Source organism: Sceloporus occidentalis, unplaced genomic scaffold (assembly GCF_023333645.1).
Source record: "Sceloporus occidentalis isolate IW3139 unplaced genomic scaffold, rSceOcc1.0.p SCAF_5, whole genome shotgun sequence".
NCBI lineage: Eukaryota > Metazoa > Chordata > Lepidosauria > Squamata > Phrynosomatidae > Sceloporus > Sceloporus occidentalis.
In genome coordinates, this window is record NW_028316985.1 from 30,254,788 (window position 1) to 30,274,161 (window position 19,374).

Here is a 19,374-nt window from a genome sequence, read left to right on the forward strand (position 1 = left end):
CAAATTACCCATACAACAAGCATACATTCAGCATCAGTAGAGGAAGAATGTATTGAAGTATCACACAACTCTTTCTCCACTATTGTGGAGAACAACACTTGCACTGTTTAACTTGTCATGTTAAGATTTTTAAATGACAGGCCAGGGGAGTAAGGTTCTAGTATCAAACCATACAAAAATTGTACACATGCACAACTTTGAGAGATCATAGTTAAATATATGCTTAGTCAAAAGAAAGGAAGAGGCAAAGAAAATGTGCAAAAGAGAATGTGCAGAGAGCATCTATAGTGAGAAGAATGAAATAGGGAAAAAACGGGTTCTTGGCAAAATTATATTTATCTAGGGTAAAAGCCAAACCACCTTTCACACTTCAACTTTTTGTGTTGCCTGGCAAATATTAGCAAAGGGTCTTGTTTTAATTAAGCTCCATAACTGCAACCTTGAATCATCCTGATCCAACCCCCGATGATTCAGAGACTGCCATTATATTGATATTACCCCCAGAACAGGCCCTTACTATTTATATGGATGGTTGTCAAGGAAACCAGGTACCAAGGATAACTGTGGAACATGTGTAGACTAAGCACATCTTGTACATAAGTGAAAAAACATAAGTCATCCTAAGAAAGCATCTCAGAAGCTAATAGGCTTTACAAGATCTTAGTTTTATAATCCATACAAACACACATGTTGGAAGGGATATTGCTTCATGTAGAGCCAACCTGACCTTTTTGCATTCACAACAGTCTGAAGAAAAAGGCCAGCTGAGAGTTAAAAGTATGCTTGAGAAGTTCTGCCAAGACTGGTTAAAATGGCTTTGAAAAAATCCAATAGCTCTTTCCAGATTTCAATGTCTTTTCTTCCACTAATATGTTAATTTCTACTCTGATTTGCATGAATTCCCTATCAATTTAGAGAGGAAGCAGAATTTTGTTCCATTATTACTTCATGAATGAGTATAAGAACTTCTGTTGCAGCAGTACTATAGGGAAGGGCATCATATAAATGCCAAATCTGGATGCTTAACTCTCAGTTTGCTAAGCAGAGATATACAATACATGAAACTGTGTATGTGGTGCCATTATTTTTCACTGTTGTATGCAGTCACACCAGGAAATCTTTCACCATTTTGTATGTACTGAGAAAGTACAGGTAGCAAGCTTCAGAACAACCTAGAGTCTTAAACCACGGTTTAAATGTGTTTGTATAAGCTGGCTTGTTCTAAAACTGGAACAACTTGAATGCCTGTGTAAAAGGCTTATGCATATTTTGGCTTAATAAACTGAGGCATTATAGGCTCTACTGGTCACAGACAAGTGAACAAACTTTCAGATGGCTTTTTCCTAGGTAAAAATTCTAATTGATTGAACAGCTCAACCCGCCTTTTAGTCACTCCACTGCATACAAGAACAGCTTTATAGATTATTTGTTAATAGATTTTGGTAATGTACATAACATTCATTTATGCTTGAGAGTTCTGGTGCCCATACTGACTTTATCACATTTGGAGGTGTTCCGTTTATATAGGCTACTTCATATGCAATGCTCTTTCATTTGCTGAAACCAGTACTATCCTAACACAAAACATGTTGGGCACACAATATCATAGCCACAACCAACAGCTGAAATGGAGTGCTGAAGAATGAATATGTTAAGAGACTTTCTCTCAGTTTTTTTTTTTAAAAGCTGTAATTGGCATGCTTCATGTCAGTGTAAAATGGATGGTGAACAACAGCTTAAAAGTCTGAAGAGGGAAGTGTATAAGGAATTTGTAGAGGTCATACCTGAGAGACATGTGTAGGACAATGCTGTAGTTTGTGGAAAAATATACTGATATGCTGTAGATCAGCTTTCTTTGCACAAGGTGTTTTGACATGAAGATGTGCTGAAGCTAGTCAGAACTCACAACATAAAGGTGTCATATTCCTTCTTTGGGCTCTTGAACCAAAGTCACTTTGCCAGTTTCTGAAGGTAGTTTTGACATTCCAATTCCAGAAATAAAACAAGAACACTTCCAGAAATAAAACAAGAACAGCTTTGGTAGATGTAGTCCTAAGGGCCATCATCCATACATACGTAAGATATTGCAGACTGTTCACACAGTCCTTATGTTATTACAAAAGTTCATTGTTATACATGGATGAGAGTACCCGCTTAATGGAAAATGCATTTATAACAATTGAGATGACTTTCAATATATGATTTTGAAATCATAAAAGCTTCACTTTTACTAAGGTTCTAGTGAATTCTTTGGAAGAAAGGGAAGAACAATAGATTTGCTTCAAATATCTATGGTATAACTCTCTATAAAACATATTTAAATAAGACAATTTAGAAATATATCCACCAAGTCTCACTATGCATTCGCCTCAAGACATAATAATTGATGTGGTACACAAACATGTTCTAGGCAAGGGTGGGGTCCCTTCAGATGAATTACTACTGTATTTCCATCATCCTTCATTGTTGGCCAAGGTGTCAGGAATGGATCAGAACTGGAATCCAACAACATCTAGAGGCCCCCATTTTCCCCATTCAGGATCTAGCAGGGACACACTTCTCATACTTGGGATAAAAGATTACAGGTTGCTTTTCTCAAAAAGTCAATAGGCTGGGGTAAAGAGAGACATTCAGGAAAGGAGATGAAGCATTTGTTATATCTGTGGAGCCTGACAGAGGCTAGGACTAGATGGAATATCCACTCTCCCATTCTGGGATAAAAGCGGGGTACAAATCCAAAAATAGGTGGGTAGGTAGGAATCTAAGAGCCAGTGTTGTTAAACTATGACTCCGCAGACTAGGGTTCAATTCCTGGCTTGCCCATGAAACCCACTGGGTATCCTTGAGCAAATCACATGCTCTCATCCTAGGGGAAGGCAAAAGCAAACCACCAGTGAACAAATCTTGCCAGGAAAACCCTACAATAGGTTCACCTTAGGGTCACCATAAGTCAGAAATTACTTGAAGGCACCCAACAACAACAAGGTAGGAAGATAGATGGATAGGATAGGATAGATCTCACCCTGGGAAGCCTTCATAGGCCAATACAAATGAGCAAAAAACATATAACTCTTCTTGAACTACCTCTGTATGGTGTTAAAATGAAGAGAAAGGAACTGACTCTCATGGCTTGCAATCCTAATTAAGTAGCCTTGGTGTCTATATGCCATTTTATAAATAATAATAATAATACGCAAGCTTACAAATGAAATCTCTTTTCCCCTCAAAATGCAGTCCTCAGCAGAAAGATGCATCTAGGTCAATATTTGCTTACTGCTTAATATGCAAACGATATTGAAGTTCCCCCCTTTCCCCCATATCTCCTTCTCTTTCTATCTCTCTCTTTTAAAGGATATTTTCTGACAGGTAATCCTTCCCCTTTGCCACTTCTTCCAATTATATTCTGTTTTCACATCCTACTAACATGTGGAGTGGTTTGGAATTTCCTTAATTAGTACAGCAATTTGCTAAATCTTGTTTTTACCCTTTTACAGGATTTTAATCAAGTTCAGCATGGCAATGATTTGATATGCAATACAAATTACTGTCACAACTTTCAGGTGCCAGGTTTTTAAAATATTTTCTACAGTTTCTCTGGATGACATTCATTCTGTATTCCAACAAACTAGTAAACTGCCATGTTCTAATTTAAAGTTTTTTACATATACATATTTATTGTAAGTAAATTTGAGTGAAATAAATGGTTAAGATACAGTTTTCTGTGGGATTTCTATACACTTTTTTAAAATACTTTTTATTAAACATTTTAAAAATGTTTAAAATCATCATACATTATCCTACTCATACAGTCACAACTTTACACATACACAAATACCTATTTCCAAACATGAAATCTTTTAATTCTGCAATATATTTAAATAGAATTTGTCTAGTGTTGCTGATGTCCATATAGCATACTGATACATAAAATGCTTCCAGCACTCAAGTATAATAATTAATTATGTGTAAGTTCTCGTTTCCTTCAAGCAAAGGCTAACTCTTCCAGAATCTCTCTGGTTCTCCACAAGGGTAAGACTTAGAGCCTTATCACATTACAAAAGTATGCTCAGATGGAGAGATAGAGCAGTGAGTGCTTACCTCTCCGCACATCTATTCCTGGAGATGGTCATAAATGCATGCCTTTTGTCACACTGGTAAAATCTGGTTGGCAAAAGGCATGCTTTTGCCATCTTCTCCCTCTGGAAGATGACTAGAAGTGCTTTGAGGGCATGCAAAGAGGTAAGAGGAAAGCCGCTTCTCTACTGTTATGTCTTGGCTTACTTTTGTAATGTGATTAGGCTTTTAGGTGCGTTACAGACCACCGAAAAGCGGCGGCCTGTACCCGCCTCTTTCCCCGGGGTATCGGGGCCTCAGTGGCTAGAACGGCAGCTGCTGAGGCCCCGATCCGCCGCTTTCCAGGCTGCGGGGAAGCGGCAAAAGGCCGCTTCCCCGCAGCCTGGAAGGGAGTGTCCTTGGGGCTTGAAGCCCCAAGGACACCCCGCGGCGGCGGGGAGGAGGAGAAAGGGGCCGCTTGGCCCCTTTCTCCTTCGCGTCACTGGGTGCAGCCATGTGAAGGCTGCGCCCAGCAGCGCAAACCAGGAAGAAGCTCCGAAAAGGAGCTCCTTCATGCTCCGCGCAAAGGGCGCACTAAGCACCCTGGTGCAGAGCGACGACATCACATCTGCGCCGCCCCGTATAGAGGTGGCGCGGTCATGACATCGTCATGGCGGCCCCCATGTAGATGGGGCGCCTCCATTTTGTATGGACTCAGTCCGTACTAGGGTTAGGGGGCGCGGAAGCACCGCACCTTCCTAACCCTAGTACGGACTGACTCTGTACTAAAAGGCCCGTTTGTAACGGGCCTTTGATTCTAAATCTAAATTTTAGAAAGCTAAGGAACTAAAAAAGGAGACATTTCATTTAATCCAGGTAAATTCTAGCAGAATTATGGGCTCAGATTTTAATGGGCTCATGGGGCCACTAGAATGGGGTCAGACAGTTATGCTTTTAATGATTTGCCCCTACTAATGCAAATGTTGGAAAGATGGCTCTTATCCAAATAAATCTGTGGAAAAGGAATTTGGTATAACCTCTTTTTTATATTACACACTTACGGCACTATGATTCCTCTTTAACTGATGTGATTCCATACTAAGGGATCCTGGGATTTGCAGTTTAGGGATGAGTATTTATTATTCTCATCTAGACAGTTCTAGTGCCTCCCCAAACTACAAATACCACTATTTCCATGGGATGCAGCCATGGCAGTTAATTCAGAAACACACTGCTATAAATGTGTAGTATTAAAGGGCTCATAGTGTATTTATTTATTTATTGAATTTATAGCCCACCTTTTTCCCAAGACGGGATTCAAGGCAGCCTGTAATAATTTCTAAAAAGATTATGCTACAGTGTTATCTTACAATTTTTTTAAAAAAAGAAATAACAATTATTTTTTTAAAATGATTCAAAACAGTTAAAACATTTAAATATATTTAAAAAACAATATACAGTAAAATATTTTAAAATACAGCACACCACTTCACACACACACACACACACACACAGAGAGAGAGAGAGAGAGAGAGAGAGAGGGAGGGAGGGAGGAATCTGTGATAATTAAAATATAAAGTCACCTTCACATGCCAGCAGAAAGAGAGTTGGGGGAGAGCAACTAAAATTCCTGTGGAGAGGAGTTCCACAGCCTCAGAGCAATCACTGAGAAGGCTTTTTCCAAAGTTCTCACCAAATGCATCTGTGAAGGTGGCGAGGCTTTAAATGTTCCATGTACTTCCTATGACCATGAATAATGAATCTTGGAAATGGATCAGCATATCAGTGTTTGACTCATTATTGAGACACACATTCTTCCACATTACACTGTTACACGACTAGATGATTCAGGCTGTTGCCAGACTGCAGAACTAATGCAGTTTGATACTGTTTTAACTGTCATGACTCCATCCTACAGAATCCTGGGATTTTTAGTTTGCTGCAGTACCAGAGGTCTTTGACAGAAAAGGCTAAAAATCTCAATGAGCTACAAATCCCAGAATTCCATAGCACTGCCCCATGCTAAAGTGGTGTCAAACTGCATTAATTTTGCAATATAGATACAGCCTCAACAAGAAGTTTGGCAATTGTGTGAGTAAATAATGTAGAGACAGAAGATGCGGCCACAGAAGTTATTTTATTTCACTGAAGCAAAATTGAGAACTGAATCTTTTCAAATCAAAGTTCAAGGATCTGGGATTGATAATATTGACCACACATTATGGAATATCTTTCTTGTGCTCAGTAAGTGAAAAGGCATGGCAATTATAATTAACTGAAGTTGTGTATATTAAGAGTACTAATATTATTTTTATCTATCATAATTCATATCCTAATTCAGGGTATAGACTATTCCATTATGTTTTTGAGCCTCAGTCCTGATTAGTGGCTAGATTAGTCAAGCAGCCATTTTGGGGCCCATTCTTGCTCCAGAAGCCCCTGGCATTGAATTTATGAAACTGCATCGAAAGAACTAAACTTCATATTAAAAGTAGGCTTGGATCACTATTTGTTTTATCTTACCTTTAGTTCATCAGCATCGTAGAAGTCTATGCGCACTGCAGGGACCATCCAGGTCTGGAAAAGAGTTGCCAGGATCTGTTTTGCAATGGCATCTGCAATGAGGTGGAAATGAAGAGGATTCCGTCTGGTGGAAAAAAAAGGCAGGGAGAGTATGGTGAATACTTCTAGCTCTGTTTATAAAAGAAATTCTTCTGCTTTACAACTGATATCATTTTATAATATATGTGGTGCAGCCACACAATGAGCTAGGGTAATTTTTTGTAAAAAAAATCCATTATAGTTTGGTTACGGTCTAAATGTTTCTCTTAACTTGCAATTTGCTCTCTCAAAGGCTACCAATTCGCTCTCACTATGAGCACTGACAGCACAGTTCTGACATGCTCTGAGGTTTCTGAATCACCTCAGTAGACCTTGTGTGATATTAATGCTTTTATTTATGGAAGAAAAAAGAAAAATTGGTGTGTGGGGGATTTCTTTTACTGCCAGCCACCACACATTTACATTGGAATCTTATGGCAATGGCTGCACTTTTTCCAGGGTTGTGCATCTGGGTTAAAGGAAGGCAGACAGGGTCTGTCAGTTCCAAGCAACCTATTTCCTTAACATATCACTTCTTTACAGCTGGTGCACCTATGGTTGACTGTGCACTCAATTGTTGTTGTTAACTGCCCTCGAGTCAGCTTTGACCCATGGTGATCCTGTGGCTATCTCAAAGGCTCACTTGTCTTACTCTGTTCTGCTTAAATCTTGCACATTCATGCCTCTGACATCCAGATAATTGAGTCTAGCCATCAGGTCTTCCTCTCTTTCTACTACTCTCTACCCTTCCCAGCATTGTTGTCTTTTCCAATGAGCTGTGTCTTCTCATGATGTAGCCAAACTGCAACAGCCTCAATTTGATCATCCTGGCTTTCAGGCATGATATGCTCAAGGACCTATATGTTTGTCTTTTTGGCTGTCCATGGTATCCTCAACACTTTTCTCCAACATCACATCTCAAATGAGTTGATTTTCTTTTTATCTGCTTTTTTCTCTTTCCAGCTCTCACATCTGTACATAGTGGTGGGGAATACCATTGCTTGGATTGTTCTAACTTTAGTGTTTAATTGTACAGTTAGACCTTGGTATCCATTCTGAACTTCATGTCCCATTGTCCCTATTGGCGGCATGATGTGATTGTGCCTACTACTGTGATTGCATGCATACAGCACCAATGAGGGCAATGGGACTTGCTGTCCATGGATAGTTAAATGCATCGATGGCAAGACCATAGATAAGAAGGCCCCACTGTATATCTTTGCTGTTTAAAATTTGTTTAGTTCTTTCATCACTGCACTTCCCATTCCTAATTATCCCTTGACTGCAGTTTCCGTTCTGATCAATGTTTGATCCAAGGTATGAGAATTCATTACCTATTTTGATTTCCTCATTGCCTAGGTTGAATGTGTGCAGATATTCTGTGATCATTACTTTTGTTTTCTTTAAGTTCAGAAGCAAGCTTGATTTTGTACTTTCTTCCTTGACTCCCCTTAGTAATTGTTCCAACTTTATGATGTGTTCCACTAGAAATATGGAGTCATCTGCATAGATTGTTGATGTTCCTTACTGTACCAGTGTAGGGATCCCTAATGGGTAGTTGTGGGGACCTCTGCTGCTTCTCTGTGGCAGGATTTCATGTTCTTCCAATAACACAGATTGAAAGCAACTGTACTGATTAGAAATCACTGATGAAATCAGTTTCTACTTCAATGAGAGTTAGCTACAATAATCACTCAGCTGATTACAGTTCTTGCTGGAGCAACGTGAGATTCAGCTACACAAAAGTAACTTACATGGATCTTTGACAAATCTACATTTTCTCGGTTCAATACTGCATACTTCATACAGGCAAGACTCACAGGTGAAATAAAATAGTCTCAGGCAATTGTTCAGATCGAATACATTTCTGAACAACGTGGACATCTTCTGGAAATATATTACCTTTCAAATATAGAATTCCAAAAGGGAACACTCAATTGTTTTGAAAACTAGGTTAAGCAAATAATCCAACATCTTAAACTGAAGTTTTGAGAGCACTGAATATTTCAAGAGCATGCATGAAATCTCTTTTTGAGGCTAAGAAGAGGAACATTATGTATTTATCTGCAAACTCCTCCATTTGAAAGAAGGGAATCTATATATAAAAGACACTAAGATAACAGATGGTTCATTTACCCTTTATTAATTTAATTTAATATAATTTATATTCTACATTTCTCCCAACATGGGATGCAGGATGGCTTATCACAATGGCAAAACAAAACAGAAACCTGGTAGTAAAGAATTAAACACAATTTCTATCATATTAAAATACTACTAACTTTTTAAAAGTATAAAATCATTTTTAAAAAACTCATAACAATGAAGATAAGAAATATAGCACACCATCCTTGTGTACTAACAATTTCACCATCAAATGTGTGTTTAAATAAAAAGGTTTTTACCTGCCAAGTAAAGGAGATCAAGGGGTGGGGATGGGTCAGTCTAGTCTCCCATGGAAGTGAATTTGGCAACCTGGGGGTAGCCACAGAGAAGGCCTTTTCCCATATGAGACTAATAAAAACACCTTGCCCAAGGTTCTTAAGACTTAGGCACAAACTAAACCTTATAATAACTAGCAGTTTGAATTGTGCCTGGAAATTTGAATTCTGCCTAGGAATGAACTGATAATCAATGAAACTATTTCAACAACGTTCAATAAGGTCACCCCAGTCAGCACTCCAGCTGCAGCAATTTGAATTTACTGAAGTTTCTGAACAGTTTCTAAATGTGACCTTACATAAAATGTGTTACAACAGTTCAAACAGGATGTAATCAGACTTGTGTCCCTCTAGCCAGATCTGACACCCAAAGTACAAGTTTGCAATTTGATAGGGAGTGTAACTTCAAGATAGACTGAATCCCTATGCCTTTTCATTGACCAAGAGCATCTGCCTTGTTTGGATTAAACTTCAGCTTGTTCACCCTCATCCAGTCAGTTACTGGGAACAGAAAGTAGATCAATTGCCTTTGTCAGAGTATCTGTGTCTTTTGATCTCTGAATATATATTATTCTTGTACAATAATATATTCAAAACTCTTTCCATATTTCTACTTGATTTGATCAGTCAGCATTCCAAAAAAACCCAAACAAACCCAAAACGTATCTTGTTTCAACTGTATCTTGACTTTAAAATTATCTTCTAAATGAATTTGAGTCCAATATTTCTGTGCTTTATTGCAAGTCAATCACATATGAAGGAGAGATTCTGTCTTCTGTTTACATTTCCACATTTCCATCATTTCTTTGAACTCTTCTTCTACCTTTTCGATAACATGTCTGGTAATAAATACCATCTGTACATCATTTTATAAACTTACAATATTTTGAGCCTATTTCACCATACATTCCTTTACCTGTTCCCCTTCAGTAACAGTGTATATTTTTGCAATCAAACATTCATCACCTACACATAGTAGGGTTTCTGACTCAGATTTAGATGTTTCAAATCTCTGAATTTTGTATCCATTTAAAATCTTTGATTTAATTGTGTATAAAAAACACCAGTTGATCTAAAGCCTTTTTTAAGATCAGGAATGGTGCATAAACATTTGTTCATATGTGGAACAGTGTGAGGAGAGTTCAGCAGTTGTTTCTGTTGCAAGTTCTTTTATGCTAATGGATGATTTTAGTAATTACCATACCCAATCAGAATGGTTCCACCAGTTCACATCCTGAATGACATATTTCATAATTTGGACAAAGATATGAAAAGTATAAGATAATTATGAATGAAATGAAAGATGACAACTTCAGCCTTCCTGCCTCAGTTCACCCTCCAAACATCTTTGCAAAAAAGAAACCCTAGGCTAAAAACACATTGCACTTATGTGTATCCAAATGGGAAAACTTTAGCACTTAGAGAGGACAGGATAGGACAGGAACAAATACATAAATAATGGAAGGACAATTTTAACTGACCAGTAAGTATGAACTGAACATAGTGCCATTAAAGGGAAATCAGGCATTTCTCCAACAGTGTTGAAAAAGTGTTGAAAAGTGAATGCCATTAAGCTAGAAATGTTACATACTCTCACAGGAGAGATTAGAAAAAAACATTTCACTTGAAGACAAAAAGGTCAGGAGAAACAAAGTACAAAAATCAGCGAATTGGAAAACACGAGTATTAGAGAGCATGGCCCCCAGTTCCTTCCTTCAGAGAGGAGGAAGAGCAGTAGATTATGCGTAGACTCTTGAGAATATGCTTGCACAACAAATGCATTCAAAAATAGAAGGGGAAAAATACCCTATAACTTTTACTGGTATCAGTTAGCACAGCCATATTGATTAATTCCAACTGAGGAGTTGATATTACGACGTTCTAAATGTGGAGTACAAGACAAAACTGATGCATTATTGTTTTAAAAAAACCTTGGATGAGATTATTGATGCAGGCAACAGTCTGCCATTGCCAGAAATTCCAAATGTGACCTTGTTTCTGAATCCTTTCAGTAATTAAGTTCTGATGTTTAATCTAGTTCAGCACTGCTTTGATGGACAGTTCCTTCAAAGTTAAAATATTTAAGTTATATAAGTTCCTCTCCCTTGAATTTGTACTTGAATTTGTGGATACTTTAATCAGTGCAAGACACCCACTATCTCACACATTATGATAGTGTCTTAGGAAAGTTTTGTTCCTTCCTCAAACAGTTTGTTGTTGTGTGCCTTCAAGTCACTTCCAACTTATGGAGACTCTAAGGCAAACCTACCATGGCAAGATTCTTGGCAAGATTTATTCAGAGTGGACTTGTCTTTGCCTTTCTTTGCCAACAATATCCTGTGGATTTCCATGGATGAATAGGGTTTAAATCCTGGTCTCCAGATTCATAGTCCAATACTCAAACCACTATATATGCTGGCTTCCCTCAAAAGGTTACTTCTTGATAAATAAATGCCTGAACAGACAGGCCAAAATAAAGCTGTTCAGGTCACTTTGGAAGTATGCATGCATCCTAAGAGGCTGAAAGCCACACCAAAGCCATGCTTGAGTCCTAAGGACTGGAGCACAGCTTTGGTGTAGCTTCTGGCCTCTTAAGATGCATGTGCCATTTAAACAGCATATCCCCAAAATGACCTGAAGCAGCTTTATTTTGGCCTGTCTGTTTGGCCCCTAAGATATGTTTATTTGACAAGTTATCAAAGAGCAAAGAAGAAATTATATACCCACTTACTGAACTGAAAAGATTTACTTTTGAGTTGACATGCATTGGATTAAACTATAAAAATGCTTTTGTTACTTCATCCACTCATAGAACCAAGAAATCATAAATACCATCTTCAGAACCATACAGAATATTAAAATATGGTTTGAAATTCATTGACCATCCTGCAGTGCTAGGAAGCTGGTAATCACAGTCTTCCAGTTTGCTTGAAATGAGAAACTGTCAATAATTACAGGCATCCTGGCTTTGAAGGGAGAATAACAGAGCTATATGTCTGGACAAATGGCTGATCAAGACACTGCAGCAAAACATTTTTGGTCCTTTAATCAATTCATCCAATATTGGGGTTTTTTAAAAAAAAATATTGAAGGAAGGTTCTGTGTAAACTGAAAGTTTAAACTGTGAATGACAGTTCCTCCTCATAACCATAACTAATTTCATACAGAGTTACTACATTGCAAACTATTTACATTTCCTTATTTTGTTATGATAAGTTCCCATTAAGACCTTCATATTAGTATGCAGATTTAGTTTTTAAAATAAGATCCTGCCTTTGGATATATAGTTTTGGCTTAGATACTGTATTGTCAACAGCATATTTCAAGGTGACTTTGGTCAGAAAGAAAATCCTAAAGGTACCAAACAAAAATAGAAACTCTCCAGATAAAATGTTGTGGGAGATCACACAGTTGCTCTTGTTTTGTAAAGCTTTCAAGATAATTAATTCATATAATTCTTATCTGGCAGTAAAAGAAATGTTAAGATAAGAACAACAAAAGGTTCCCATCACTTTAAAACCATAGGGGAGTTAAATATCAAGCATGCTAAATATTAACAAATGCAATTAGCCATCTAAAAATGAAAAACTAATTGGGAAATAAAGATGTTTCTGGCATTCATGGACAACTTTTATGTCCCTGAACATATGAAATGTAAATGAAGAGCAGGAGGTGAATTTCTCTGTTAGACAACAGACAGGAAAATAAGTAACTGTAATATAGCACACATGGACAGAAATTTCTTCCATGGTGCAAATTCAGTTGTGGGGGGAAACAACCTGGAAGAGCAATGCAAAAGCCAATGAGGAAGGCAGCTGAATGTCTAGCAGGCACAAGATATCTGATTAAACAGGAAATTTAGCTCTTTAATTTGTTGTTGTGTGACCCTATGGTGAAGTTATCATGGGGTTTTCTGAGGCTGAGAGTGTGTGACAGTCATCTTGCAGGTTTCCATGGCCAAGTGTGAAATTGAACCTTAATTTCCCAAACTGTAGTCCAATGTTCAATCCACTATAACACACTGGCTCCCTTACTCTTTAATTAGCAACCAGGAAATAGTATTGGTGATTCAAGATAATTCCAAACCCTGAGACTGAGTGTTGGATGACCATTTGTGATGTCACATGAGATGGGCCCTGGTCATGCTACTAGAATAGCAGTCTCCAAACTGTGCCCTTTAAGAGATTTTGGATTTCAGTTCCCAGAAGCCTCAGCCATGTTGGCCAATAGTCTGGGATTCTGGGAGGTGAAGTCCAAAATCGCTCAAAGAGCACAGTTTGGGGACCACTGTACTAGGGTGATGTTATAAAGGGCAGTAGCTGGTGATGTCATTACGCATGATAAATTAAGCATCAACCCCAGTTACACAGAGTATGTAATTTATTTATTTTTAAAAAAACCCACCAAAGCTAAGTAATTAGGAAAACTCATAAACTCATACTTCTCATAGCCATGCTGTTTCCCTGAGATTCTTCCTACTCACCCTGAGAACTGCAGAAGATGATCTTGGCCCTGAGATCTAGGATCTCCAATCATGGCAGTAAAGCATTTAGGATCAGAAAACTATTCTTTCAAAATTCACTTTCTTACTTTTGATGTAAATCAGCATGAATAGATAAAACAAAGCATTATAGAGCACAGGAATTGTAAGGATTAACTTATGTGAAAGAGTAAGAAATTGGGTCTTTCCAAGAACTAAGATGACTAGTAGCTAATTCATTTCAGCTGTATGAATTACTTATTCAAATCTTTACAACATGTTTTGAACATAAATGGGTATCACCATGCTCAGCTGTAAGGCAAGGAATAGGTCTCTGATTCAGTCAATGGCACCCCACTTTAAAACAAGACTGGGCAACTTTGATGAGTCTGAGGACCAATTTCCAGCTCTTGAGGCTGCCAAAAACAAAACAAAACAACAACAACAATAAAATGGTTTGCTTTGAAAACACTGCTACTTTTTGATATTAAATGTGCCTCCAGGAATCTAATTAAAAGGTAAATTGTGACTTTTGGAGTCTCCCAGGAGAAGCATTGTTTCTGAAATCTGGTAGATACAAAGGTTACATAAAATCTTTGTGGGGGCTACATGCTGCCCCAGTGCTCCAGCTTGCTCAGCTCTGATTGAGGTCTGGGGAAAAGGAACTGTCCATCAAAGCAGTGCTAAACTAGATTAATCAGTATATAATTTTGCATTGATCTTCTGAAATGTACCAGGGATTTAGCACATTATTTAGAAATGGGAGGTTGTACTCAGTTTGGAAATGCAACTTTTTAAAAGTACAGTCCTAATATTTTGTGCTAATGGTGGGACATTCTCGAAGTTGTGACCCAAAGAAGTAACTTTTCCAAATTTTGCTTGAATATTTGGATTTCATTATACTGTTCTCGGCCTGCAAAGAGGCCTGTGACCTCACAGGAATGGAGACATATTGGATAGCAAAAGAGGAGTCCCTGTTGAGATGCAAATGAACTTTAAATTTCCTGGACTTTGAGGATCTCCCTATTGCCACATGGCCAGAAGGAGGAGCAACCTGCCTGCAAAAGATATCATCCCCATCATAACATCTTTACTAAGGACTGAAACAACATGCAAGCATCTGACCAACATCTCCAATTGTTCCCCCCCCCTCCTGTTTTGTTTGTAACATCTTGTCTGATGAAGAAGCCCATCAGCTTCAAAAGCTTGCAACAAGCATATTGTGAAGTTCAGTTGGCCAATAAAGGTAGCACTGATGGATTCTTGTTTGTATTTATTAAATGGCCAACACAGCTACCCCTGAATGTATTCTACTTTGAAAAGTGTTTGCTTCATGCTGTAATAAGAACATTTTCCCACATGTGTGAAGCTTCTTTGGACCAAGATGTAATTCCTAAGGTTTTGATAATGTGGGAGCTAAAGAGAGCCAGTATGGTACAGTGGATTGGGAGACCAGGGTTCAAATAGGCCTTGGAAACCCACTGTGTGACCTTGGATAAATCATACTCTTTCAGCTTCAGAGAAAAGAAAGGGCAAACCCCTCTCTGAACAAATTCTGCCAAGAAAACCTACTGGAAGGTTTGCTGTAGATCACCAGAAGTCAGAAATTACTTGAAGGCATACAACAACAAAAGGCTAGATCATTATTATCTCTAGATAATTAAGGATTTACGCCAGGAATAAGTAATCTCTTGCAAATCAAACCTACTCCTCATTATTTGTGAACGTGAATCTCAATTATGGGATTACAGTGGAAAAGTACAGTGAAGATTTTTTAAATTTAAATATACTTTAAAATAATTTAGGTTTAACGTGTTTCCTTCTGTGTACTGATACAAGAAATATTCCACGTTTTAAATATTTGCTGCATGTTTATGACCTTGTCGGACTGAAGAATTTGTGTCTATCTGTCCTGTTACACTATCAATTTATGCAGAGATTAGATTGAAATTATTGCCGGATATAAGGAAATCCATAAACAATCTTGATGTTTCATTATTGTAAACAACATCTATCAGCTTCAGGTTTTCTTCAAAAATGTAAATGCAACAGGAGAAATGTTAATTTAGCCTGTATAACGAAGATTTAGAAGCCATAGACTACATGTGCTCTCGAACATATTTGTGTATAGAGGAGAGGCCATCAGGTGATAAGAAGGCTCAAACAAGTCAGAGAAAGCAAATCTACTCACCTATTCCACTTATTTATGGGTTGTATGGAAAGAAACAGCTGAAAGAAATTACAATTTCTTTGGGATAAAAAGTAAAATAAGGCCTTATACTAGGAATTATGGGGGATGGGGTGAACTAGATTCACCTGCAGAAGTCATCCTGTAACTTTTTTTTTTTTTACAAATAACTCTCATTTCTAAACTTCCCAAACACACAGTTGTTGCTCTTCTTGTTGTGTAGCTTCAAATAGTTTTTGACTTATGGTGACTCTAATGCAAAGCTTTTATAGCAATAGCAAGTACATGTCTATATCTCTTATCAATGAACTAGCACTCCTTAAGTGGTTTAAAATCTGTTAACCCATTGACTCCAATAAGCTGGGTACTCATTTTACTGAGCTATGAAAGGATGGGAGGCTGAGTGGACCTTGAGAGCGCTCCTCTAGGATCCAACTTATAATGTTGTGGCTGCAGTACTGGCATTTAACCACTGCACCACCAGGGTTCCTTATCATGAGGTTTTCTTGGCATAATTTGATCAGAGGAGGTTGCCACTGCCTTCCTCTGAGGCTGAGATTACGTGACTTGTCCACAGTCACTCAGTGGGTTTCATGCCCAAGCTAGGAACTGGACCCTGTTATCTAGAGTTGTAGTCCAACACTCAAACCCCTGTGCCACTCAAACGACTCTGGTCTCCAGAGCCATAGTCCAATCCTTAAACCACTATACCACATTGGGTCTCTACTAGCTTCCACAAAAAGTTAACACACATGGAGATTTTGAGCCATTATTCTGTTGAGGACTCCTTTGATCACCTCTGAATCTTACACATTCATTCAGTTTAAGCTGTTCACCTTGAGCTGAATACTGGTGATCTGCAAGAGGAAAACAAGCATTCTCAGTCTTGTTGATGACTGCTCTCCCATAAAGTGGCTCAACTTATTTTTAGTGTTTAGAGATCATTTAAGAACTTATTGCCTTGGCAGGAATTTAAGGAAGGGATTCATTATATCCCAGACTTACCTATTTTATCGTTAATTGCTGTTCTATAATGTGCCTTTATGGTATTTATTTGTAACTAGTGTTATTGTACCAATGAGGTTTTATTGTTGTTTTAATTGCTGGTATCTGCCTTGTGGATTTTAAAAGCATGTGGCATATAAAAACGGAAATAAATAAATTACATGAGGAAACCTCACCTATCTGGCTTGCTCATGTCCTGGCTGTTAATTCAACCACTAGCAATTAAAAATGACTGCTAATCTTTATGGCTGTTTCTGTACTGTTGTGGCAGTTTCCTTCTAAAGCATGCATTTCATTATCACTTTTAAAAGCAATAACAAAGTGATTATAAAAATTTAGAAAGAAATAACGAACACCTTGAGAGTATTCAGATGCAATACTACTTAGCAACTTATTTTACCATGGAAGTAATTCCAATGGATTTTTAAAACAATCAAAATCATACATCACCTTTGTAAGCCGACAGTTTTCTCATGGGTTTAAGGTTCCTTTTACTGAGTATATATATATATATATATATATATATATATATATACACATATATATATATATATATATATATATATATTGTTTATAAATAAGCAAAAAAAATTTCACAAAAAAACACTGGACACTTACAAGGAAGATACCAACTGGCACTGGCTGGTTGCACAGATTTGGTTGAAGATTAATAGAAATTTCATAGTAATGACAAGTACATTACGGAGAGTTATCAGGTGACCATATTGAGTGAAAAGATACTAAATTATATTCATGTATGTGCAATTCAAAAGCCTCATGTGGTTGTGATCCAGGTGATAATATCACAAGATATGTGATAATACAACAGGGAAATCTGTACCTCATGAAAGAGATTAAATTAGGAAAGTAGTCTGGGCAAAACTCTGCAGAGGAGGAACGCAAATGACTCCAGTTCTCACCCTTTTCAGAAAATTGTATAACCCATTATGAAACCAATTGTGCTATGTCTGGAGAGGATCTATGGGGAAGCTTCATCTCAGAGCAATATAATGATTGAGGTTTAGTGAACACAGTCCTACTATGACAACTCCCAATACAATATACTGTGTATGTAGGGAGCATGACAGTATTGCTCTAACAAAATGCATGTTTTCTGAAAAGCAGGATATACTCTCTTGCCAAGTATTTTTCAGCAGAAAAAAGTAGAAGTGTTATAGAGAATTGCAGAGTTGAAGAAAAGTAACTGGAGACATTTGGTAAAACAAACTAACTTTGCATAATGCCTTCATGTTCCCCTTTTGTTATTTTTGTCATAAATGATCTTCTTTCCTTTTTGGAAAGGAAAGCTAAGAACATTTCAGAGCTAAGAGTGGAGGATAGAAAAACATATGCTGCCTCTTTTCCTCCTAATTCACATGTCTCCTTTTTATACTGGTCATTTTGAATATCTAAACAAACCAGCTACTTATCTCCCTGCTGTCTTGCACAGCCTGCTAATCTTGCTGAATTACATGGTAGTTCTGTGATGTGCCCTAGTCAAGTGGAGCATGAGACCTCTCTAAAGTAATTTTCACTTTAAAATCACAGTTAAGAAGGTAACATAGTCAACCACCAAGACAATAATTTCCAATTGTAACATTACCCTCTAATTGTTAAAGACTGCATCAACAAAATCTGCATTAATGTTTGCTTTTAATTTTGCAGTATGATGTCTCCTGCTAACTGAGATATTCATTCTTTCCTTCAGTACCATCGTAAAAGTAACTATTGTATCACAGACTAAAAAGTTTAGTTAAGCATTTTTGTGTGTGTCAAGGATACAGACACTGCAAGAGACTTAACCAACAGCTTTTTAATGAGAGGGCAGCCTTGCAAAATATCCTAATGAGCATACATACAATTATATTGGGGGGAAAAGAAGAAGCTTGGTTTGAATAAAAGAGATAACTGAATAAATGGATTTGGTTTTTATGCTGACTAGGAAAAGTGTCCTAGTTTAGCTGTTTACTTTTGTAACACATGACAACAATACTTTTTGGTGAATTTTGGAAACCCCAAAGCATAGTTTTACCCAGCTGAGCAATGAATACTGACCTAAAGTTATTTTTTACATCTAGTCTAATAAAAGATCTTAGGTTCAACTTTGCAGCACATGTCAATGAAAAAAAATCTACAGGTTAATTTGGGCACTTTTCAAATGAAGACCTCTTCCCTGCCCACCCAAAATCAGCCAAATAAATTGTCATTATTATAAGACAGATGAAAAACATTTATTTTTTTAAAAAGTCACAAAAAATACAGACTACAGTCACTCCACCTAATACACAGATCTGAGATCCGTGCCCTTGAAAATATGCAGAGGGGAGACCTCTGCTATTTGCAATGGTGCATGCACATGGGGGCATGCTACATTCAAGCCAATGGGGCTTGAAAAAGTGGGAGCCTCTGTTTTTGAAGAGCGTGAGTCTGGAATGGATCCCCCACAAAAACAGAGGGCCTACTATATATGTCTGAAGTATAGGTGGGGAGGAGCATGTTGGACTGCAAAACACATTGTCTTTCACCATTGGCTCTGCTGCTTAGAAGTGATGGGACCTGCAGCCTGGCATCATCTGCAAGGCCAGGTAAAACCCATCCTCATCTTA

General features: G+C 37.7%; 1 protein-coding gene across 3 annotated transcripts in view; it reads right to left on the reverse strand.

Moving 5' to 3' along the window:
* LOC149311858 (xylosyl- and glucuronyltransferase LARGE1) overlaps positions 1-19,374 on the reverse strand; it is a 380,354-nt gene that overhangs the window by 188,032 nt on the left and 172,948 nt on the right. For all 3 annotated transcript variants that reach the window (XM_089528064.1, XM_089528063.1, XM_089528065.1), the window contains exon 5: positions 6,577-6,700. In XM_089528064.1, coding sequence (XP_089384190.1) covers positions 6,577-6,700 — 124 coding nt within the window. The remainder of the gene's footprint in view (positions 1-6,576; positions 6,701-19,374) is intronic.